The following is an 18,872-nucleotide window of genomic DNA, read 5'->3' on the forward strand; positions in this document are numbered from 1 at the left end:
TCCAAGTGTCAGGGCAATCAGCCCAATCAGCATCGGTGTAGATAGTCAAAACAGTGGTGGAGGTGCGATGAAGAGCAAGACCATAATCAAGAGCCCCCTAAAGTTATCTCAGAATGCGTTTCACCAAATTAAGATGAGGCTCACGAGGGTCGTGCATGAATAAACAGACCTGTTGTACAGCATAAGCGATACCCGGACGAGTAAAGGTCAAATATTGTAGAGCACCTGCCAGAATACGGCAGTGAGTCGGGTCATCCACGGGAGCACCATCACCAGAGAGCTTGGCATGTGTCTCGACTGGGGTGTTGCAGGGCTTACATGCTGACATCCCTGCCCGCTTCAAGATATCCAGGATATACTGTCGCTGTGAGAGAAAAGAGCACCATCACAATGATTAACCGTAATCCCAAAGAATGATGAAGATGTCTGAGGTACTTCATCGCAAAATCCTGCTGAAGAGCCTCAATAGTGTGACGAAGAAGACTCAGAGATGAATCTATCAAGACAATATCGTCGACATATAGGAGCAGGTAGATAATATCTGAACCACGCTGAAAAATGACTAAGGATGTGTCAGACTTGGCCTCCACAAAACCAAGAGACAAGAGGTGGGAGGCAAATAGACTATACCATGCTCGAGGCGCCTGCTTGAGTCTATAGAGTGACTTGTTCAACGGACACACATCGTCAGGCCGAGCAGGGTCAACAAAACCAGAAGGCTGCGTACAGTAGACTATCTTAGAAAGCGTTCCATGTAGGAAGGCATTCTTCACGTCGAGCGGATGAATTGGCTAGGCACGGGAGAGAGCCAATGTGAGAACTGTGCGGACAATAACGGGCTTGACGACAAGACTGAAAGTTTCATCAAAGTCAATGCCGAGACATTGGGTGAAACCACAAAGAACCCGACGAGCCTTGTAGCAATCAAGAGAACCATCCGGCCAAAACTTGTGAAGAAAGACCCATTCGCCGGTGATAATATTTGCGCTTGTAGGTCAAGGAATGAGATCCCAAGTGTTGTTTGCTTGGAGAGCCTCAAATTCTTTGGTCATAGCAGCGCGCCAATTAGGATTTGACAGAGCGCCACGGTACGTCTTAGGAATTGGTGATAGGGTGGAGGCATGAAGGTGCATGCGATTAACTGGGAGATGAAACCCGGTCTTGTCGCGAGTGACCATCTGGTGCTAGTTGGCCACTGATGGAATGGAGATAGCAACTTCCTTGCCGATTTGATTGGCAGCAACTCGAGTCACGGGGGCAACTGAACCAGAAAGAGGGGCCACATGACCTGGTGCCTGATGGGAAACAGGCACGACTGCTTGAGCAAGTGCGGGAACCTGTAGCTCATCCGACATAGGTGCCAAGGGTGGATCAGCGCCACCAGCTAGGCCGACATCCTAGGGCGTGACAACGATCGACCCAACCCGAGCTGGGCTGACGCAAGCGTCCACTGGCTGGGCTGAAGGAATGTGAGTTTGGTCAGCCAGGGGGGAAACCAGGTGGGCGGCCGGACCGTGACCTACTGGCAATAACCTTCAGCCAGAGGTCGGCAGAGGCAGCAGGAGAAAGGCCCGCCTCGCCTGGTACAGTAGTAGAAGCACCCCCTGGTGTAGCTTCGGTGCTGTTGGTAGCAGCCTATGGTGGGAAACCAGCAGGGGTAGTAGCACCGTGGGAGGGATCTTCGAGTGTACCTGCACGGTTAGTATAGAAGGGAGGCAAAATAGTGTTGAGATCGGTCAAGAAATCAAAGTCGGATGAAGGTGGGGATGGAACCTTAGAGAAGGGAAAAGAGGACTCATCAAACATGATGTGATACTGAGTTCCCGAAAATGACTTGTGTGCTGAGCTGCCGAACAGAACACATATATAGGCGCAGGCCCGTGCCGGCCCTCGGTCCCTGGTCTACCCAAAAGTTGTCATCCTGTCCAGTCATATATATACGCACATGCTAAAGTGAAGTTCGAGAAATACTCTACGTAAACAAAACGCGCAAACTTGGAAACAACACGATATATAGTCGTCAGTGAGTAGTTGATTGAATTGAATATTATTGAATTAACACATGTTTACCGGCGGTCGTTTTCTCTTTAAAGAACTCGCTTTTCTTCCTTGAAGAAATGGTTCGCCTTGCTAGCGGAATAAATCACGTGATTTTTTATTGATTGAATATTCAGATTATAATTTATAAATATATAGCACTCAAGGTATCACAAGATAAACACAAAAGAGTGTAAACACTTAAAGGCAGACGAAGCGACTAGCAGAAGAAACAAGGAGTCACGCTATGCATGCATTCATGCATGTATGCATGGGAAGATGTAAAAGAGGAAAGTAAAAGAGATGTTTATGTGAACGGGCTGGTAGTCTAACACTCCCACACAGTTGAGACGGGAGCTTGCCAAACATTGAGACTGGAGCGAAACTCTTAGAAGACCAAAGTGGGTAACCCTTTGATGAAGATGTCAGCGTACTGAGAGGACGTTGGAACATGCATAACACGGATGTCACCAAAGCCGACGCGTTCACGAACAAAGTGCAGGTCAATCTCTACATGCTTGGTACACTGATGGTGGACCGGGTTGCTGGAGAGATAGACCGCGCTGACGTTGTCACAATAAACAACAGTGGCACACTGAAGTGGACTGTGGAGCTCCATGAGCAACTGGCGCAGCCAACAAGCCTCCGCAACACTATTGGCGACAGCGCGATACTCAGCCTCAGCACTGGACCGAAACATTGTATCTGTAATTTGGACGACTAAGAGATAAGATTGTCTCCGAGGAAGACCGCATAGCCGGAGGTGGACTTCCAAGTGTCAGGGCAACCAGCCCAATCAACATCGGTGTAGATAGTCAAAACAGTGGTGGAGGTATGATGAAGAGCAAGACCATAATCAAGAGTCCCCTGAAGTTATCTCAGAATGCGTTTCACCAAATTAAGATGAGGTTCACGAGGGTCGTGCATGAATAAACAGACCTGCTGTATGGCATAAGCGATACCCGGATGAGTAAAGGTCAAATATTGCAGAGCATCTGCCAGACTACGGTAGTGATTCGGGTCATCCACGGGAGCACCATCACTGGAGAGCTTGGCATGTGTGTCGACTGGGGTGCTACAGGGCTTACATGCTGACATCCCTGCCCGCTTCAAGATATCCAGGATATACTGTCGCTGTGAGAGAAAAAGAGCACCATCACAATGATTAACCGTAATCCCAAAAAATGATGAAGATGTCTAAGGTCCTTCATCGCAAATTCCTGCTGAAGAGCCTCAATAGTGTGACGAAAAAGACTCAGAGATGAATCTATCAAGACAATATCGTCGACATATAGGAGCAGGTAGATAGTATCTGAACCACGCTGAAAAATGAATAAGGATGTATCAGACTTGGCCTCCACAAAACCAAGAGACAGGAGGTGGGAGGCAAATAGACTATACCATGCTCGAGGCGCCTGCTTGAGTCCATAGAGTGACTTGTTCAACTGACACACATCATCAGGCCGAGCAGGGTCAACAAAACCAGAAGGCTGTGTACAGTAGACTATCTTAGAAAGCATCCCATGTAGGAAGGCATTCTTCATGTCGAGCTGATGAATTGGCCAGGCACGGGAGAGAGCCAATGTGAGAACTGTGCGGACAATAGCGGGCTTGACGACAAGACTGCAAGTTTCATCAAAGTCAATACCGGGACGTTGGGTGAAACCACAAAGAACCCAACGAGCCTTGTAGCGATCAAGAGAACCATCCGCCAAAACTTGTGACGAAAGACCCATTTGCCGGTGACAATATTTGTGCCTGTAGGTCAAGGAATGAGATCTCAAGTGTTGTTTGCCTAGAGAGCCTCAAATTCTTCAGTTATAGCAATGCGCCAATTAGGATCCGACAGAGCGCTACGGTACGTCTTAGGAATTGGTGAGAGGGTGGAGGCATGAAGGTGCATGCGATTAACTGGGAGATGAAACCCGGTCTTATCACGAGTGACCATCTAGTGCTGGTTTGCCACCGGTGGAATGGAGATAGCAACTTCCTTGCCGATTCGACTGGCAACAATTCGAATCACGTGGGCAACTGAACCAAAAAGAGGGGCCACATGACCTGGTGTCCGATGGGAAACAGGAACAACTGCTTGAGCAGGTGCAGGAACCTGTAGCTCATCCGATATAGGCGTCAAGGGTGGATCAGCGCCACCAGCTAGGCCGACATCCTAGGGTGTGACAACGATCGGCCCAACCAGAGCTGGGTTGGCGCAAACGTCCACTGGCTGGGCTGAATGAATGTGAGTTTGGCCAATCAAGAGGGGGGGGGACCAGGTGGGCGGCCGGGTCGTGACCTACTGGTAACAACCTGTAGCCGGAGGTTGGTAGAGGCAGCAGGAGAAAGGCCCGCCTCGCCTGGTACAGTAGTAGAAGCACCCCCTGGTGTAGCTTCGGTGCTGCTGGTTGCAGCCTATGGTGGGAAACTAGCAGGGGTAGTAGCACCGTGGGAGGGATCTCCGAGTGTACCTTCACGGTTAGTATAGAAGGGAGGTAAAATAGTGTTGAGATCGGTCAAGAAATCAAAGTCGGATGAAGGTGGGGAAGGCACCTCTGAGAAGGGAAAAGAGGACTCATCAAACATGACGTGACGTGAGATGATGATGCGATTGGAATAAAGGTTGAGGCATATGTATCCTTTGTGATCCAAGGGATAGCTAAGAAAAACACAGAGGGTGGACCGAGGTGACAGTTTATGGGGAGTAGTGGCAGAGAGGTTGGGGTAACACTTGCACCCGAAGACACGTAAATGAGAGTATGTGGGCTAGACACCATGTATAGCGAAATAGGGTGTAGAAAATTGGAGTGTCTTTGTGGGGTGGCGATTGATGAGATAGGTAGCAGTGTTTAGTGCTTCTACCCAATCGTCACTTCTTGACTATGGACGACTACATCCTCATGAGCTTCAATGACTTATACGACCTCTTCAACCTCGATGGCCTGGACGTGGGGTTATCACGATACTTTACATTGTAAGTCCTTTCAAAATAGACGTTCATTAATTATTACCACTAAATTCTTCAATCTAACTAATTTCCTATCTATAGACACTTGATACAAGAAACGAGGAAGAAGGAGCCCTTTGGATTCCTTGACCACCAAAATAAGATGATTTCTTTGATGGAACAACAAAGAGAATTCGTTGTGGAATATGTGGCTAGGGCAATAAGCCACTTTTTGAAGAGGGACTACCTGATGGCTGCCCACAACATGAGTAGCTATTGGATCTTACTGGACATTGTCCCTAAGTGAAACTTGGTCTAGTACCTCAATTCATCAAGACTAGTGGTGGGACCTAACAGCGAATGAGGACAACGTGACTATACTTTCGTCAAATAAATCCTCCATGAGTAAGCTCTTCATGACTTAGGTTACATATTAAACTTTTCAAACTTACACCAAATGTTGACTATTAGATTCCTCTTCGCATGTAGAGCTTTTGACATGTACATACACTGTGATCCAAAGGAGCCCCGTACACTGACACATAAGACTGTTTTCATGGTAAGTGTCAGCAGACATATTTGCAAAATACTCTACTACTATATTTTTTCCTTTCGAACTGTCGATTTTTTTTCCTCTTTAGTGCCACCAACAACCACCGGGCAACTCCTACGGATTCTACGTTGCGCGTCACATGTTGGTATTCATGGTAGCAAAGGATATGAAATCCCCAGATGTAAGATAATTGCATAATTTGTTTATAACTGCTTTTATTCATTACTAAAATGATTTTGCTCATGCTAACTGCATGCTTTTTCCATAACTACTTCTATTCAACAGGAATTCTGCTTACTGGATGGCAACATTGAGGAGTCTACACTCTCCAATATTCAAGCACGGATCGCCTCATTCTTAATGTCCGAAGTCATCTCTTCGAAAGGTGAGTTCTATTATAGCGAGGCAAAGCTTTGACTTATATAATTTGTGGTTGTACTTTCAACTTATGTAATTTGTAACTATCTTGATGTGGACTTGCGTCATTGTACATTTCAAGGACTTGTGATTATGTAATTTATGGTTACATATCTCGTAACTTGGTCCCTACAATGTGGGTATATATCTTGAAATGAATGGTGATTATGGCATGAATGTATATGGATATATCTTATTTACAGGAGAAGATAGCTGCCAAATCCTGACATTGCTTTAGGATCAGCCAGGAAACAGGTAAATCCCTTCGGAGGATGAGAATATTAGTGATGGGTGGTAAATTCACTCGTCACTGATGACCGAATCCCATTGACGGGTGACTTTCCAACCCATCTCTGGAATCAAGTCATTAGAGATGAGTTGGAAAGATACCTGTCACTAATACCTCATAACACCCCATCGCTAATGATTAGGTCACTAGTGACAGGTTGTAACTACCTGTCACTGGTTCTAGATAATTAGTGACAGGTGGTAAATACACCCGTCACTAATGACACGGTCACCAGTGACGGGTTGTTGTTAGCACCCGTCACTAATGACTCAATAACCAGTGATGGGTGGTAATAACCCGTCACTGATGACTCGGATAGTAGTGACGGTTTGTGGTTAACACCCGTCACTAATGACCGAGTCCCAGAGATGGGTTGGAAAGTTACCCGTCATTAAGGATTGATAGTTAGTGACGGATGGTACATACACCTATCACTAATGATGGTCACAATGATAGGAAACAGGCCTGCTCAGGCTATAGGAAACGCATTTTAGTGACAGGTCTTAATTATGACACGTAACTGGTGATTGTCATTAGTGGCGGGTTCCAACCCATCACTAACGTTTTATCATTAGTGACGTAATAAGAGTGACAGGTGTGGTAACCGTCACTAATGATGGTTATAACCCGTCACTTATGTGTTGTTCTGGTGTAGTGGTGGCTCCTCTCGTGTTTCGTTAGTAGTTGCACCAGATGTGTTCTGGATTTCTTCCTATGTGAGGATGGCTAATAGGCTTTCATCAGTTTAGATCCATAAGGGTTCATTTCCAAGACGATGGATGATACATCTTTACCAAAGTTTGGAGTCCCTCATCATTGGAGTTTAAGGATCTAGCTCCGATTTGGCTTTTGGTGTTCAGCAGAAGAGGTCGAAGTGGAAGAAGATGATGAACAGGATTTGGGAGGACTTTCTTATGTAAAATGAGGATGTACTGTGCTTTCTTTTAAATATAATTCCTCCTTTTCGCAAAAGAAAATAGCACCCAAGTTTCATCCCTGTGACAATTGCGGCAGTGTCAGTCTCTTAATAGAGTATACACGTGTGTATTCGATAGTAAGACGTGCGCCTATACTCCGTATACCATTGCAGTCTCTGCGTGTATAGTACAAAGCACACTAACACTATATTGCACATGTGGTTTGACTACAAGTATGTGAGGGGTGTATATTTTATTAATTTGCACTTCAATTTTTTTAAGGATGGAGGCCAAATGGTTGCTGGAAAATCCCGAGAAGACACCACATGTTCAGTTTGCTATTATTCGTTGAACGAGATCTCTAGAAGCTTGTGACTTTTAAATGGAGATGCTTAGACAAGAAGCATCCGAAGATTCGAAAGAGATATAACCAGTGGTCCTCATTAGTAACGACTCAAATATTTTTTAGATAATAGAACATTACGGTCATAGTGTGATACCTAAGAAAACAAATAAAATATTACACTACATAGCAATTGTAGCATCTACCACATAGCCTGTTATTATCCCACCACTCATTCTTGGCAAAGACATCCATGGCTATCATCTACATATGTTGGCACGTCTGGTTCATATCTTCCCGCTCTTCTTTTTTCTATAGTAGCCTCCAATACCGTAATCAATATGTCCTCTGAAAAGTGCGGTATTTATTTTTTTAAAAAATAATATCATTATAGTATAGCCATATAGCTCAATATAAAGTTGTTATACCAACAAATATTCTTCATAATGCATTATTTCTATTGGTGAGGTGAGAGTGTAGAAAATGGAAGCTAAATAATACAGGCCATTTTTGTTAAATGTAAACGGAAAATGCAACACTGCGCGCTAGATTGATCTCACGACACATATTCCCTTTAAGTAGTAGCAGTAGATAGTAGTGCAGTTTAACAGTGGTACAGTAACATGTTATACTGGCACTGCCATTTTTCTCTAGCGAGCGATGAGGAGTCCAGTTACCAGGAAGTGATGAGTGAGGTAGTAAGCTGTGTGATTTTTTTCACTATGCTTTTCTATGGATCCTGAACCGATGATCTATGGTCACGTGGCCTTAAGGATGAATGACCCACGGACTTTTGTAGCGCATATTTTGCTCGTGCTGGAATGACAGAACGAGTAAAAGGAAATCAAGAAGTACGGTCAAATAAAGTATCCGGTCAATCAAAGCCATAAATATCCTTACACCATTCCAATCTATTTTTTTCTCCATTTCGTTTTACTTCTATTTTTTTTTCTTATTTTTTATTTTTTTCTCATCTATAACAATTTTCTTTCGAAAAGACTCGTAAAGGGAAATAGATAATCGCCTGCTAGAAAAAATGATTTTGAAAACCACTTCATGAAGAAAACTATAAAAAACTGTTAAAACGTTAAAAAAATTAAAAAAAAAATTTAGATCGCAAATAGTCTTAGGCCTTCTCCAACAGACTCTGCATCCGCAACTTTCCTAGCGCTACAGTAAAAATGCCGGTCGATTTCTTGCCGTTTCCATCTCCAACGGATGTCGTTTCTGCCGCTACAGTAATGCGGAGGCTGCATTTTTGCCGGACGGAGGCTGTATTTTTGCGGGAGATGTTGAGCTGCCATATCACTGTACCGTGCATATGCGGGTGGGTCTGAGGAGAAGAGGAGAGTAATAGAAGGTAGAAAATAGGATAGCTGTTGGAGATGAAAAAAATAGAGGATACTGTAATAGTGTTAGGGGATGCTATAATATTATTATAGAAAATAAAGTTTTAGAGTATCTGTTGGAGATAGCATTAGCCCCCGCCAATACGACTCCAAGCACAAAAATCTACCTCCTCCTTGTGTGGCCCAAGAAACAACTCCCAAACCCTTCACTCGTATCGATCATATCGAGGCCACGGATCGGTCGCCATTTTCGTGCCGACCTGAATGGGTCGAGGTCAAAACTCAAAAATTCCACGCGATTATATCGAGGCCGGCCACGGATTGGACGAGACATGCCATGCAAAATCAACCTCGATTGCTGCACGGATCTGCATCACTTGCAGGATCATCTTGACCAGTTGGATGGGATGGGCACACGCGTTTGCCCGTCCGGGTTGCGGCGCCGCAGAACGACCCGGCGGCAGGGACGTCAACACGCTCGTGTCTTTCGGCAAGGGCTCCGCCGCGTCCAAACGGATGGGCTGAACCCGTGCTTGCCGCCTTGTCGGCCACCACCGGCATATACAATGCATGCATGTAGATTGAGTAGTAACTATTCTAAACTTCTATTCTCATGCACGTGATGGACACTTGTCGCACTCTCATGGCTTGGAGACTGCACCGTGCCATTCATAAAAGAAGAGCCTGGGGCTGTTTGGTGCGGGTCCAGCCTAGCCCTGTCGACATGCCGGCGCGCCAACGATTAGGTGAAGGATTTTGTCATCTCCATCTTGCTCGTACCTGAGCTAAAAAATGAACTAGCACGGGTGTGAGCGTGCGGGCGAGCCAAATTGCGGGCGCCAAACCAAACACGAGCCTCGGCGGGCTGGGCGCACCAACTTCTGATGGCGGCGGGCATCGAAGTCAAACCAAACAGGCCCCTAGTAGCTAGGTAGCATTAGTGCGCCGGCGCGCTTCGTGTAAGGGTTGGGCTCATGTAACCGTTACATTTTTATCTTTCTTTTTACCTTGTCTCTTTGTCCGTCTAGCTGTGCAGTGCAGACTACCTCTAACCATATTCTTTTCATTTCGTTCCCTTCTCAATTTTCTTTCTCATTCTTATTCCTTTTATTTCTTCTTATCTCCAACAGCTTTCCTTCGAGGGGAATCGCGAAGGGAAAGGAGAGATAATCCCGTTCTGAAGGGAATGACCCTGAGAATCCGTCGTGAAGGGAACCGTGAAAAGAAACCGTTGGAGCGTTGAAGGGAACGGAAATCCCTTCATGACGGAAATCTCCCCCACGAAGGGAACCTGTTGGGTTCAGTCTAACATGTTGAAGGTGTGTTGTGACTGTACAATTACTACTACAGAATATATCATTAGTGGCGGTTCAAAATCATCATCAGTTACGGATTTTGAACCGTCATTGATTACTTAGCACTAATAGTCACTGATTATCAGTACCGGTTCCAGAACCTGCACTGAAACTCACCATCACTGCTGGTTGGTGACTCCAATAGACAGTGATGCCTTTTTCCTGAAAAAAAAAGAAAAAGAGAAGAAATCGATCCATGTGTTGCCACTAGACCTCGCCGTGCCGCCACTGATACATGAGATCAAAATTTTCCTATTTCACATAAGCAAAAACACATATACATGAGATCAAACAATTATATGATATTCTTCTCCCTTTATGCCACAAATCAAGTTATTCAAATCAGATTTACAAAGAATTTACAAGGCCAGAGTCATGGCCTCCACTGCACTGCATAGCACGACAGCCGGCCGGAGTAACATACGATGGCACCACTGGACAAAGAGATAGAAGAAAAGCGATATGGAGATCAAACAAACACGCCACCACCAAACTCACCTATGAGGACAACAGGCTCGTGCTTTCCCATCTCAGCAGCAGAACAACGATGGTGAGTAGTGGCAGCAGAGGCAGCGAGGGTTGCGAGGGCTGGCGACGAGTACAACTAGCTTCAATCGGTCCTCCGACTTGGCCACTCGAGGATGGCCAGCGGTCGAGACAGAACACAGTGGCGAAGGCGGATTGGTTCTTGGTTGCAGCGACGTCTCGGTCCGGTAGAGCCTCCGCGTCCTCTCTTCAATTCATCCCCCTTTGGGCACCCCCTCCCTCCTCTTGGATCATGGGGGCAAGATCGAAATATGTTAGGATTCGATCGAGGAGAGACTGGGCACGATATGAAACGAGGCAGAGGGGGGAAAATGGTGGCACGGCTTGGGGTGCTAGAACATGAGGTAGCATGGGCCAATGAAGGTGCAGGCGGCACGGGCTCTTGGAGGGGCTAGGAGCGCAGGCCAACATTGGCCCCCTTGCCTCCCCATGTTGCCTCCCGATGGCACTCCTCCTTCATGCCCACCTCCTCCTCTTGGATCGAGACAGAGGAGAGATTGAGAGAGAGAGGAGAGAGAGAGAGAGAGGAGAAATGAGAGTAGGAGAGAGGGTGAAAGGGATAAGGTTACGCAGGAAGAGATAAGGTTGGGCGTGAGGAGCCATGTGAGGAGGAAAGAGAGCGAGAGGGATAAGGTTACTGTAGCAATTATCAATGACGGTTTGTGACTAGAACCGGCACTGATAGTCAGTATCAGTGTCGGTTCTTAATGGCTCAATTATTGTTCGGCTGAAGAAGGTTAAGAACTGGCAGTGATACATTTTTAATGGCGGTTCTTATACAATCAGCACTGATGAGCCGTCATCTATAGCCGATTCTGTAGTAGTGAATGCAGGCCAACATGTTGAATATGGCCAGAGGGGATAGACGATGGAATCAGGATCTTGTCACGAAGAGTTGAAAGCTCCTTAATTTGATGTTCTAGATGGTAATGCAAAGGCTAAAAACTGTAGAACTAAACATTCACATTATGTAAAACCTAAATTTCTACAGAGTTTAGTCGATTTGCATTGAGAAAAGAAAAGTTTATCCATGGGTCATCGTACGTACGAGGGCAAATCCCAAATGACAAGCAAAATCATTGCCTACCCACCTACCTGTTCCATATAGTTAAAACTCAGTTCAAGTTGAAGTTTTCCACTTGAATTTTTTTCTACAATCAAATCAAAGGAATCAGATTGTATGTCAGATTTGGGGTTTTCATGTCAAAACTGTTCTTTCTTTATTTTCCTACCCGTTAACAATTATTCAGTCAGCACTAACAATAGTAATTTGAGAGTAAAATTTAATTCAGTTTGTTATCTTCCTTTGTCTTTTTTTTCCTGATCTAGCGCCCTGATAGTCGTCTGTGTGTGCTGGCTTGCAAGAGAAATGACGACGTAGGGAGGAGGATGAAGCAAGCCAGCCCACCCATGAACCCCACATTGACAGTTCGGCCCAGCAACCAGGCATGAGGCGGAACGAGACGTTTGCTTGCTGCTGCCTACTACTCAACGCTGCATGCTGAAACCAACTGCGACCAGGAATCTAAGGCAGCAAGCAGAATTGCACAACTGAACTATTACTAAAACGACAATGACAGGGCAAATACACATAATAAAAGTTAGTACAATAGCACCATCCGGCAAATATAAAGCAACTTCTGAGTTTCAATTAACACCCTCAAGTACAAAATACGGCTGAGTTTCAGGTGACACAATAAAGCAATAGAAATTGTGATTAGAGCATAGGATTGGCAAGAACAAAAGCAATGCCACGGGCTACAAGCTCCATAACTAAAATAGTTCTTCAGTGCAAAGGTCGTTGGTAATTGGTCCCTGCAAAGTTTAAGTACATCAAAAAACTCTTAATAGCAATACTATCACTAAATTTATATATTTAGAATATGAACAAGATTACCATCTGATGATGGATACTGAATAATTACCATATCCGGGTACCTAGAGTTTTTCACAATTCTCGGAGCACATCTCTATCTCTAGGAAGGGGATCCCTGAATAAAAAGAAACTACCTGTAAGTATCCAGGGTATCTCGTAAACAGGAAGGATTATCTCCATGAACGGGAATAAAGACTCTAGAAGACGTACGAGAGCCATTAGAAGTCGCTCAAACCTTTCGACAAACTAGAAGATACCCGAAGCCGAGCAAGGAAGTCGTCGACTAGGTTTATATCCATCTAGGCTAGCCACATACCCCTTATAACAGGCTCATATCAATACAAGACAAACAGGACATCGAGTTATTATCTTCAATCAAGGAGGCCCGAACCTATATAAAAACCCTCGTGTACTCTCCTGTGATTCGTCTACTCGAAGCATCCCATACTTCTTCAACAAGTTTGTTAGATTAGCGGTTTTAAAAATCGTTGATGCCGTCAATAGTTTAATGAAGCTATTGATCACCCTATGTTCTTAAAAGTCTCTCTTGTTGTTACTAGAAGCATTATCCTCTTTTACTTGTGCTTTCACACCATCATTCCTAGTCTCTTGTACCTAGCAAGAGAAGATAATCAAAAGATTCGGAGAAAACTTTAGTCCAACTCATATTAGTAATGCAACAAAATTTGGGACTGAATGATAAAAGTAGAAATTTGTAGAATCATAGCGGCCAACTTTGGATTTTCGATTATGCTTCTTCTCTGGTTATCTTGTATAGTTCCATGACGTGCTTCCCGTGTCCATCGCTTTAATACATATTGTGCTGGCAAAGACATGATATTCATGAAATAAAGTACTTTCAAAGCATGAGCACACAATATTCCAATCCTATTGAATAGGCTGCAGCTATATAGAACTGTTTGCTCCAAAGAATTACCAATAACTTTGTACTCCTACTCAAAGGTTAAAACTTCATCAAGACTTCCAATTGCAACAAGATATTCATTATTTCCATTCAATACTCCAGTGCATGCTGCCATGGATCTTTCATATTCAGCTTAGAAAGCTTCAAATATAATGGGTGTGTACAGTTTGCTTGCTTGCAACAATATAGGTATCCTCATTTTGATTCTAGGTAATTTTTTTCCTTGAATCAAATTCCGAATCCAGTTCTTTATTTCTCTTTCCTTGCACCACCCTTTCAAAATGCTTTAGAAATCGAATGAGATCAAAATTTGATTTGAAATGGTCTTTCAGATCACTGTTTAGACTCTCACTTAATTGTGTACTTCTCATTCCCATTGTGAAAACATCCTTCATATAACATTCAGCCTATTTTTCTTTTAACTTGTAAATACTATCTAGCCAAGTCTGCTTGTGCACCTTGCTCCTCATAGCATCAAATGCTTCTTCAAAAGTTTCCATATTCTTATACTCATATATGCAAGCGCTATAATCTAATAGAATACTTGACCCTTCATCCTTGTGTTGAGGTAAATGTTTGACATCATTCTGTATTATGTAAAAGGTGCACAATTCATGCCATGCTTCTATAAACACTTCTTCAATTACTTTTCCCATTGCACTACCTTAATATATACAGATTGGTTTAGGTTGTTTCCCATTATGTGCTTTTAGAAGAGTATTAAAGAGCCACTTGAAGGACTCAAATGTCTCATCATACAAAAGAGTTGCACCAAAAAACGTCGTTTCTCTAAAATGATTTAATCAAAGATACCAAAAGGCATGTACTCCTTGTTGGTTCTAAAAGTAGTCTCAAAAGTGACAACATCATCAAAGTGTGCATAGTCCACAATCATTTTAGTATCAACCCAAAATATGTTTGTTGTTTGTTCATCACAGTCCATGTGCAAGCATATTGGAATGAAGGGTTCTCAACAATGTTGCCTTAAAAATACACCAACATACTTCTTGCTTCACCATATACCATCTCACATGTATGCAAATAGTTTTTGTGATCACAACGAGTGTAGCTGAGATTAAAGGTGTGATTGGTTGCTCACACAAGTCTTACCCGCATGCATTGTATATTCAGACTGAGCGGTGTCATATTTGTTGAAAAGAAGAGTGTTTGGTTGATTATATCTGTCTGAACAGGTTGAGTTGAATTGCTGTTTGGTTGATCGAATATGAGGCCACCTAAGCGGATGCGAGTTGAGATTGTGATTGGTTTCTCGCATGAAATTGATTTTGTGACATTGATAAGTGGGCCCACTTGTATAAGTGGATGCAGGAGTCCGCATCCGCTGGGACAGGCTGCGGATGTATATTTGTATTCGTCGAGCCAGGCTGTACAATGCATGCGAACAACCAAACATGTTTCTTCATGAGATTATACATATATGCCGGGTCAGGTTGCTCTCATACGGCAACCAATTAGACCCTAAGTGATCAGCCAACTTAGCGACTAGCCAACTTATGCAACTTTAGGCCCAATTCCAAAGTTATCGGTTGTTTCAATTTCAAAAGCTTGTAATTCTGAAATTTTCTTTTATGATGCCATCAAGTAGAAGGTTTATAGCAAGGGAAGGACGTGACTGTATTTTAGAACAAGATTAGTCACTTTATAATTTCTAGTTTCAGCTCGATGACACTTTATTAGATATCTCTTTTCTCTTGTTTAATATGATCCTCGTTTGATCAAATATACCTACATGATCTAATCTTATCATTGAATTTCTTTTTATTTGGGTGCCTCTTTTTTAGCTCGAAACCTATGTGACCTCCATAGGCTACTAAAATTTCCAAGCTTCCTCCACGTTCTGAAACTTCATGCCAAGTTGAGGTACCCAACTAGGTAGTACTATGCTCTCTCTGAAACAAACATGAGCATATTACTAGTGCAGAGAAAAGAGAAGATACGTATGGAAGAAGGGTCTTGAAATGAAACTCATTATCGTCTACAACAAGCATGAAAGTGGTAGCGATCACAATTTTTGTGTTCTTCACAGCGCCAAAACTGAGCAGCGATCCCTATTTTCCCACCACGCCATCGTGAGACCTCTGTTTTTTTCCCTCTACGACATCCCGCGCGGCATGCCTTGCTGCTGGGCCGAACTGGCAACGTAGACTTCAGTGGGCTGGCTTCCTTCAATGAACGCATATCGATAGGAGCCGCAGGACTGCTTGGACGGCGGCTGCACGCTCGTGACTTCAAGCCGTGAAGTCGAAGGATCCTGATCCGGCAGCCAGACGTTTTTGGCGACGGCCACAGTGACGAGAACGCAGGGAGAAGTCGTAGGGACAGAAATCGTGAAGTGGAGAACCATATGCTTATATGTCATCCCTGATCCCTGACCTCTGCAGTCATCGGCTCTCGGCAAGCCGTCGTCGTTGCCATGGAGGGCAACGACAGTGGAGGGCTGCTTTACCCGTCTTGGTCTCAACAGAGGAGGGTGGTGGGAGAGCGGGGAATGGAGGTAGGGGCGACGAGCTACGAGGATGAGGGTCGCACAGACGGCTCAAGCCATGGATACTCGAGAGGCTGATTTGTTTCCACTACGGCAAGTAATTAAAAGGAGCACCGAATGACCAGTATTAAAATGATGATGTGGTTGAAGGCAATAACGAACGGTCTTAAACATTTTGAGCCAAAATTAGCAGTATTTGTATGTTATTACATTTGGTTTGTCTTTCCGCATGTGATCTACAACTCATCGATGTGACGACCAGAGGTTGTTGCTAGGGCCGGTTTGGCGGTGGCCAAGCTCTCCAGCCAGACCTCGTCGCGGACGGTGGCGTACTCGTCGTCGTTGCGGTGCCACGTCCAGACGGCGCTCGTCTCGTTGAGGATCCTCAGGCGGCCGTGCCCAAAGCTCGCCTCCCGGAACTCCGACAGGTGCGCCGACCTGTGGTCCTTGATGAACCTTCACACGACAAAATGAAGCACCACCATACACGAACCGGGCATTAGAAATTCAGAATCACGCAGCTATATATGTGCATCAATGAATGCTGAGATCGATGGCACCCGTGGCCGTGACGTACTTGAGAGCAAGGCCTTCTCTGTTGCCTCCGTCGCCAATCGTGATGTACATTGGGCCCCGGCTGTCGGCCTCATTATCATAGATCCTCGTCTGATTAACAAATCAACCCAGAAAGCATCCAATTCGAACAAATTGAAGCTAGTTTCAAGAATTATTTGAAAGAGAACAACTTTAGAAATGAACAGATCAGTGTGTGCACTTACAAATCGCTCGTAGGCATGGACGTGGCCGGCGAAGACAACGTCGACGCGAGCCTCGTAGAGCAGGCGCTCCATGGCCCTGCGCATCCTCTCGCCCTCGCCCTGGTGTGCTTGGTTGGTGCTGTACCACGGCGCGTGCAGCAGGACCACCAGCCACGGCGTCCGCCGCCTGTCCACGCGCGCCAGGTCCTTCTCCAGCCACCGGTACTGCTCCGACCCTTCCTCGAACCCGGCGTACGACCCCAGCATCACGGCGTGCGCCGCGCCGCCCGCCGCGTCGAAGGAGTAGTAGAGGTTGGACGGGGATCCGCTCTCCTCGCGCGGCATCCGCCACCGCGCGTTGTAGGCGAGGAAGGGAGCGAACTCCACCACGGGCAGCGTCTCGATCTCGTGGTTGCCCTGCGTCACCATCCACGGCCGCGCGCTCGCCAGCGGCTGCACCAGGCGGCCGAACGAGTCCCACAGCGGCTGCTGCGTGTCTGCGTACGACAGGTCCCCCGGGAGGAGGAGCATGTCGTAGTCCGCGCCGCCGATGTGGGACAGCGTCGACGCCGTCCACCCCGTCTGCCCCAGGTCACCTGCGTCACAAATTGGAACGCAACACACATGCATGTCCGTCACGTCTCAGTACGTTCTTCCCGTACATTTCGCAGTGCGTTTCCGTACACACCGGTGGTCAAAGAGTGTTTCCAATGTACTCGGCATGTAACATGGAACACAAATTTGACCAAATTTTGTTCTTTTGTTTCCCGGCCATGGATGATGAACTGAAACGAAATTTACATGAGGTGCAGCTACTGACCGATGACGACAAACTCGATGGGTAGAGTGGCCGGAGGAGTCCGGAGGCTGAACTCGTCGCCGGCCTTCCCGCACCGGTAGTAGTACGTGGTGCTCGGCTCCAGCGGGCCCATAGTTACGTGGTGTATCGCGCCGGACTTGTAGAAGAAGTAGCGGTACGTGGTGTGGTCGCCCGTCGCGGACGCCGTGTACTTGCCCGGAGATTTGCCGTACTCCACCACCGATGGCGCGCTCCGGTCGTCGGTGACCCATGAAATCCTCATGCCGTCCACCCCGACCACGGAAATGTGGACCTGACAGAGAAATGTTGGTAGTAATTTGGTGCCAGCAACATCTGTGGGAACGGACACCTACCTGGTGCATTATTGTTGTCCTGCACAATGCAAAATCAAAATCAAAATCATAACCAAAGCCCGCACCTGCTGAGGATGGGACGCCGGCTTGTCGTGCGCCACCAGCACCAGCGGGCTCGGCGGCCGCCGCACATACTCATCGGCATGGGCACAAAGAAACACCAGCGACGTCAGGCCCTGCACGAGCAGCCTCCAAGAATGCGCCATGGCCCCGGCCAGCAGGTTGCCGAAGAAGGTGCCCGTGTAGCTGCGCCCGAGCTCGGCCTGGTTCATGTACCGCAGGCACGGCGCGTTCACGAGCGAGAACGCGACCTTGGCGACGCCGACGAGGCTTTTGACGGGGACGGCCACCGCGACGTGGTACAGGACGCGGATCAGCGCGACGGCCACGCGGGCTATCTTGCACATGAGCAGTAGCGTGCGGATGATAAATGTGATAAGCTGCGTCTTACGCGTGTCGTCGCGACGGGCGGGACAGATCGCCGCCGTCTCCATCACCATCGCCCAGCCTGGCGTGAAGGACGAGACCTGGCAGCGTACGTCGCAGCACATGATTGGTATAGACCTATAGATTAAGGTTGAAGAAGACTTCGCAAAGGGATCGGCGAGAGCATATCCTGAGAGATGCGCGCGTGCAGTTTCGTGTTTGCGCTGTTACTATACGTGGATGCGTGTACCTGACATGTGCCGCGGAAGACGGCGGCGGCGGCCGGGGCTGCCGGAGAGGAAGAGGCCGTGTGTGGCGGTGTCGATAGGGAGGAAGGCAGGGGATAGGCAGGTTGAGGCCAGCATTGCTGGAGTACACAAGTTTTGGCATTGGCTTTGGCTCCCTCCTTTTGAGCCTATACGTGGGCAACAAATTATCGGGTTGGTAGCTGATAGCAACAC

General features: G+C 46.2%; 1 protein-coding gene across 2 annotated transcripts; it reads right to left on the minus strand.

Annotated features, from left to right (window-relative positions):
* Positions 1–16,195: 16,195 nt before the first annotated feature.
* Positions 16,196–18,872, minus strand: LOC133905053 (purple acid phosphatase 22-like). Of its 2 annotated transcripts, XM_062346749.1 has the most exons (7): positions 18,662–18,872; positions 18,437–18,512; positions 18,051–18,315; positions 17,633–17,924; positions 16,834–17,408; positions 16,632–16,720; positions 16,196–16,510 (listed from the first exon to the last, which is right to left on the minus strand). In XM_062346749.1, the coding sequence occupies exons 1-7, from the start codon at positions 18,774–18,776 to the stop codon at positions 16,291–16,293; spliced, it is 1,632 nt and encodes a 543-aa protein (XP_062202733.1). In that variant the 5' UTR covers positions 18,777–18,872; the 3' UTR covers positions 16,196–16,290. The 2 variants fall into 2 exon arrangements, with proteins under 2 accessions (XP_062202733.1, XP_062202732.1); XM_062346748.1 differs by having other exon boundaries at positions 18,051–18,512; positions 18,662–18,793.

The sequence above is a fragment of the Phragmites australis genome, chromosome 22 (genome assembly GCF_958298935.1).
Source record: "Phragmites australis chromosome 22, lpPhrAust1.1, whole genome shotgun sequence".
Classification (NCBI taxonomy): Eukaryota; Viridiplantae; Streptophyta; class Magnoliopsida; order Poales; family Poaceae; genus Phragmites; species Phragmites australis.

Bases quoted from the DNA above. Each gene is read 5' to 3' on its own strand.
- LOC133905053 (XM_062346749.1), bottom strand. From the start codon at position 18,776: ATGCTGGCCTCAACCTGCCTATCCCCTGCCTTCCTCCCTATCGACACC. The intron at 18,316-18,436 runs GTAAGACGCAGC...CCCCGTCAAAAG, and splicing joins CGCCCGTCGCGACGACACGC to CCTCGTCGGCGTCGCCAAGG. The intron at 16,721-16,833 runs GTAAGTGCACAC...TTTGTTAATCAG, and splicing joins TCCATGCCTACGAGCGATTT to ACGAGGATCTATGATAATGA.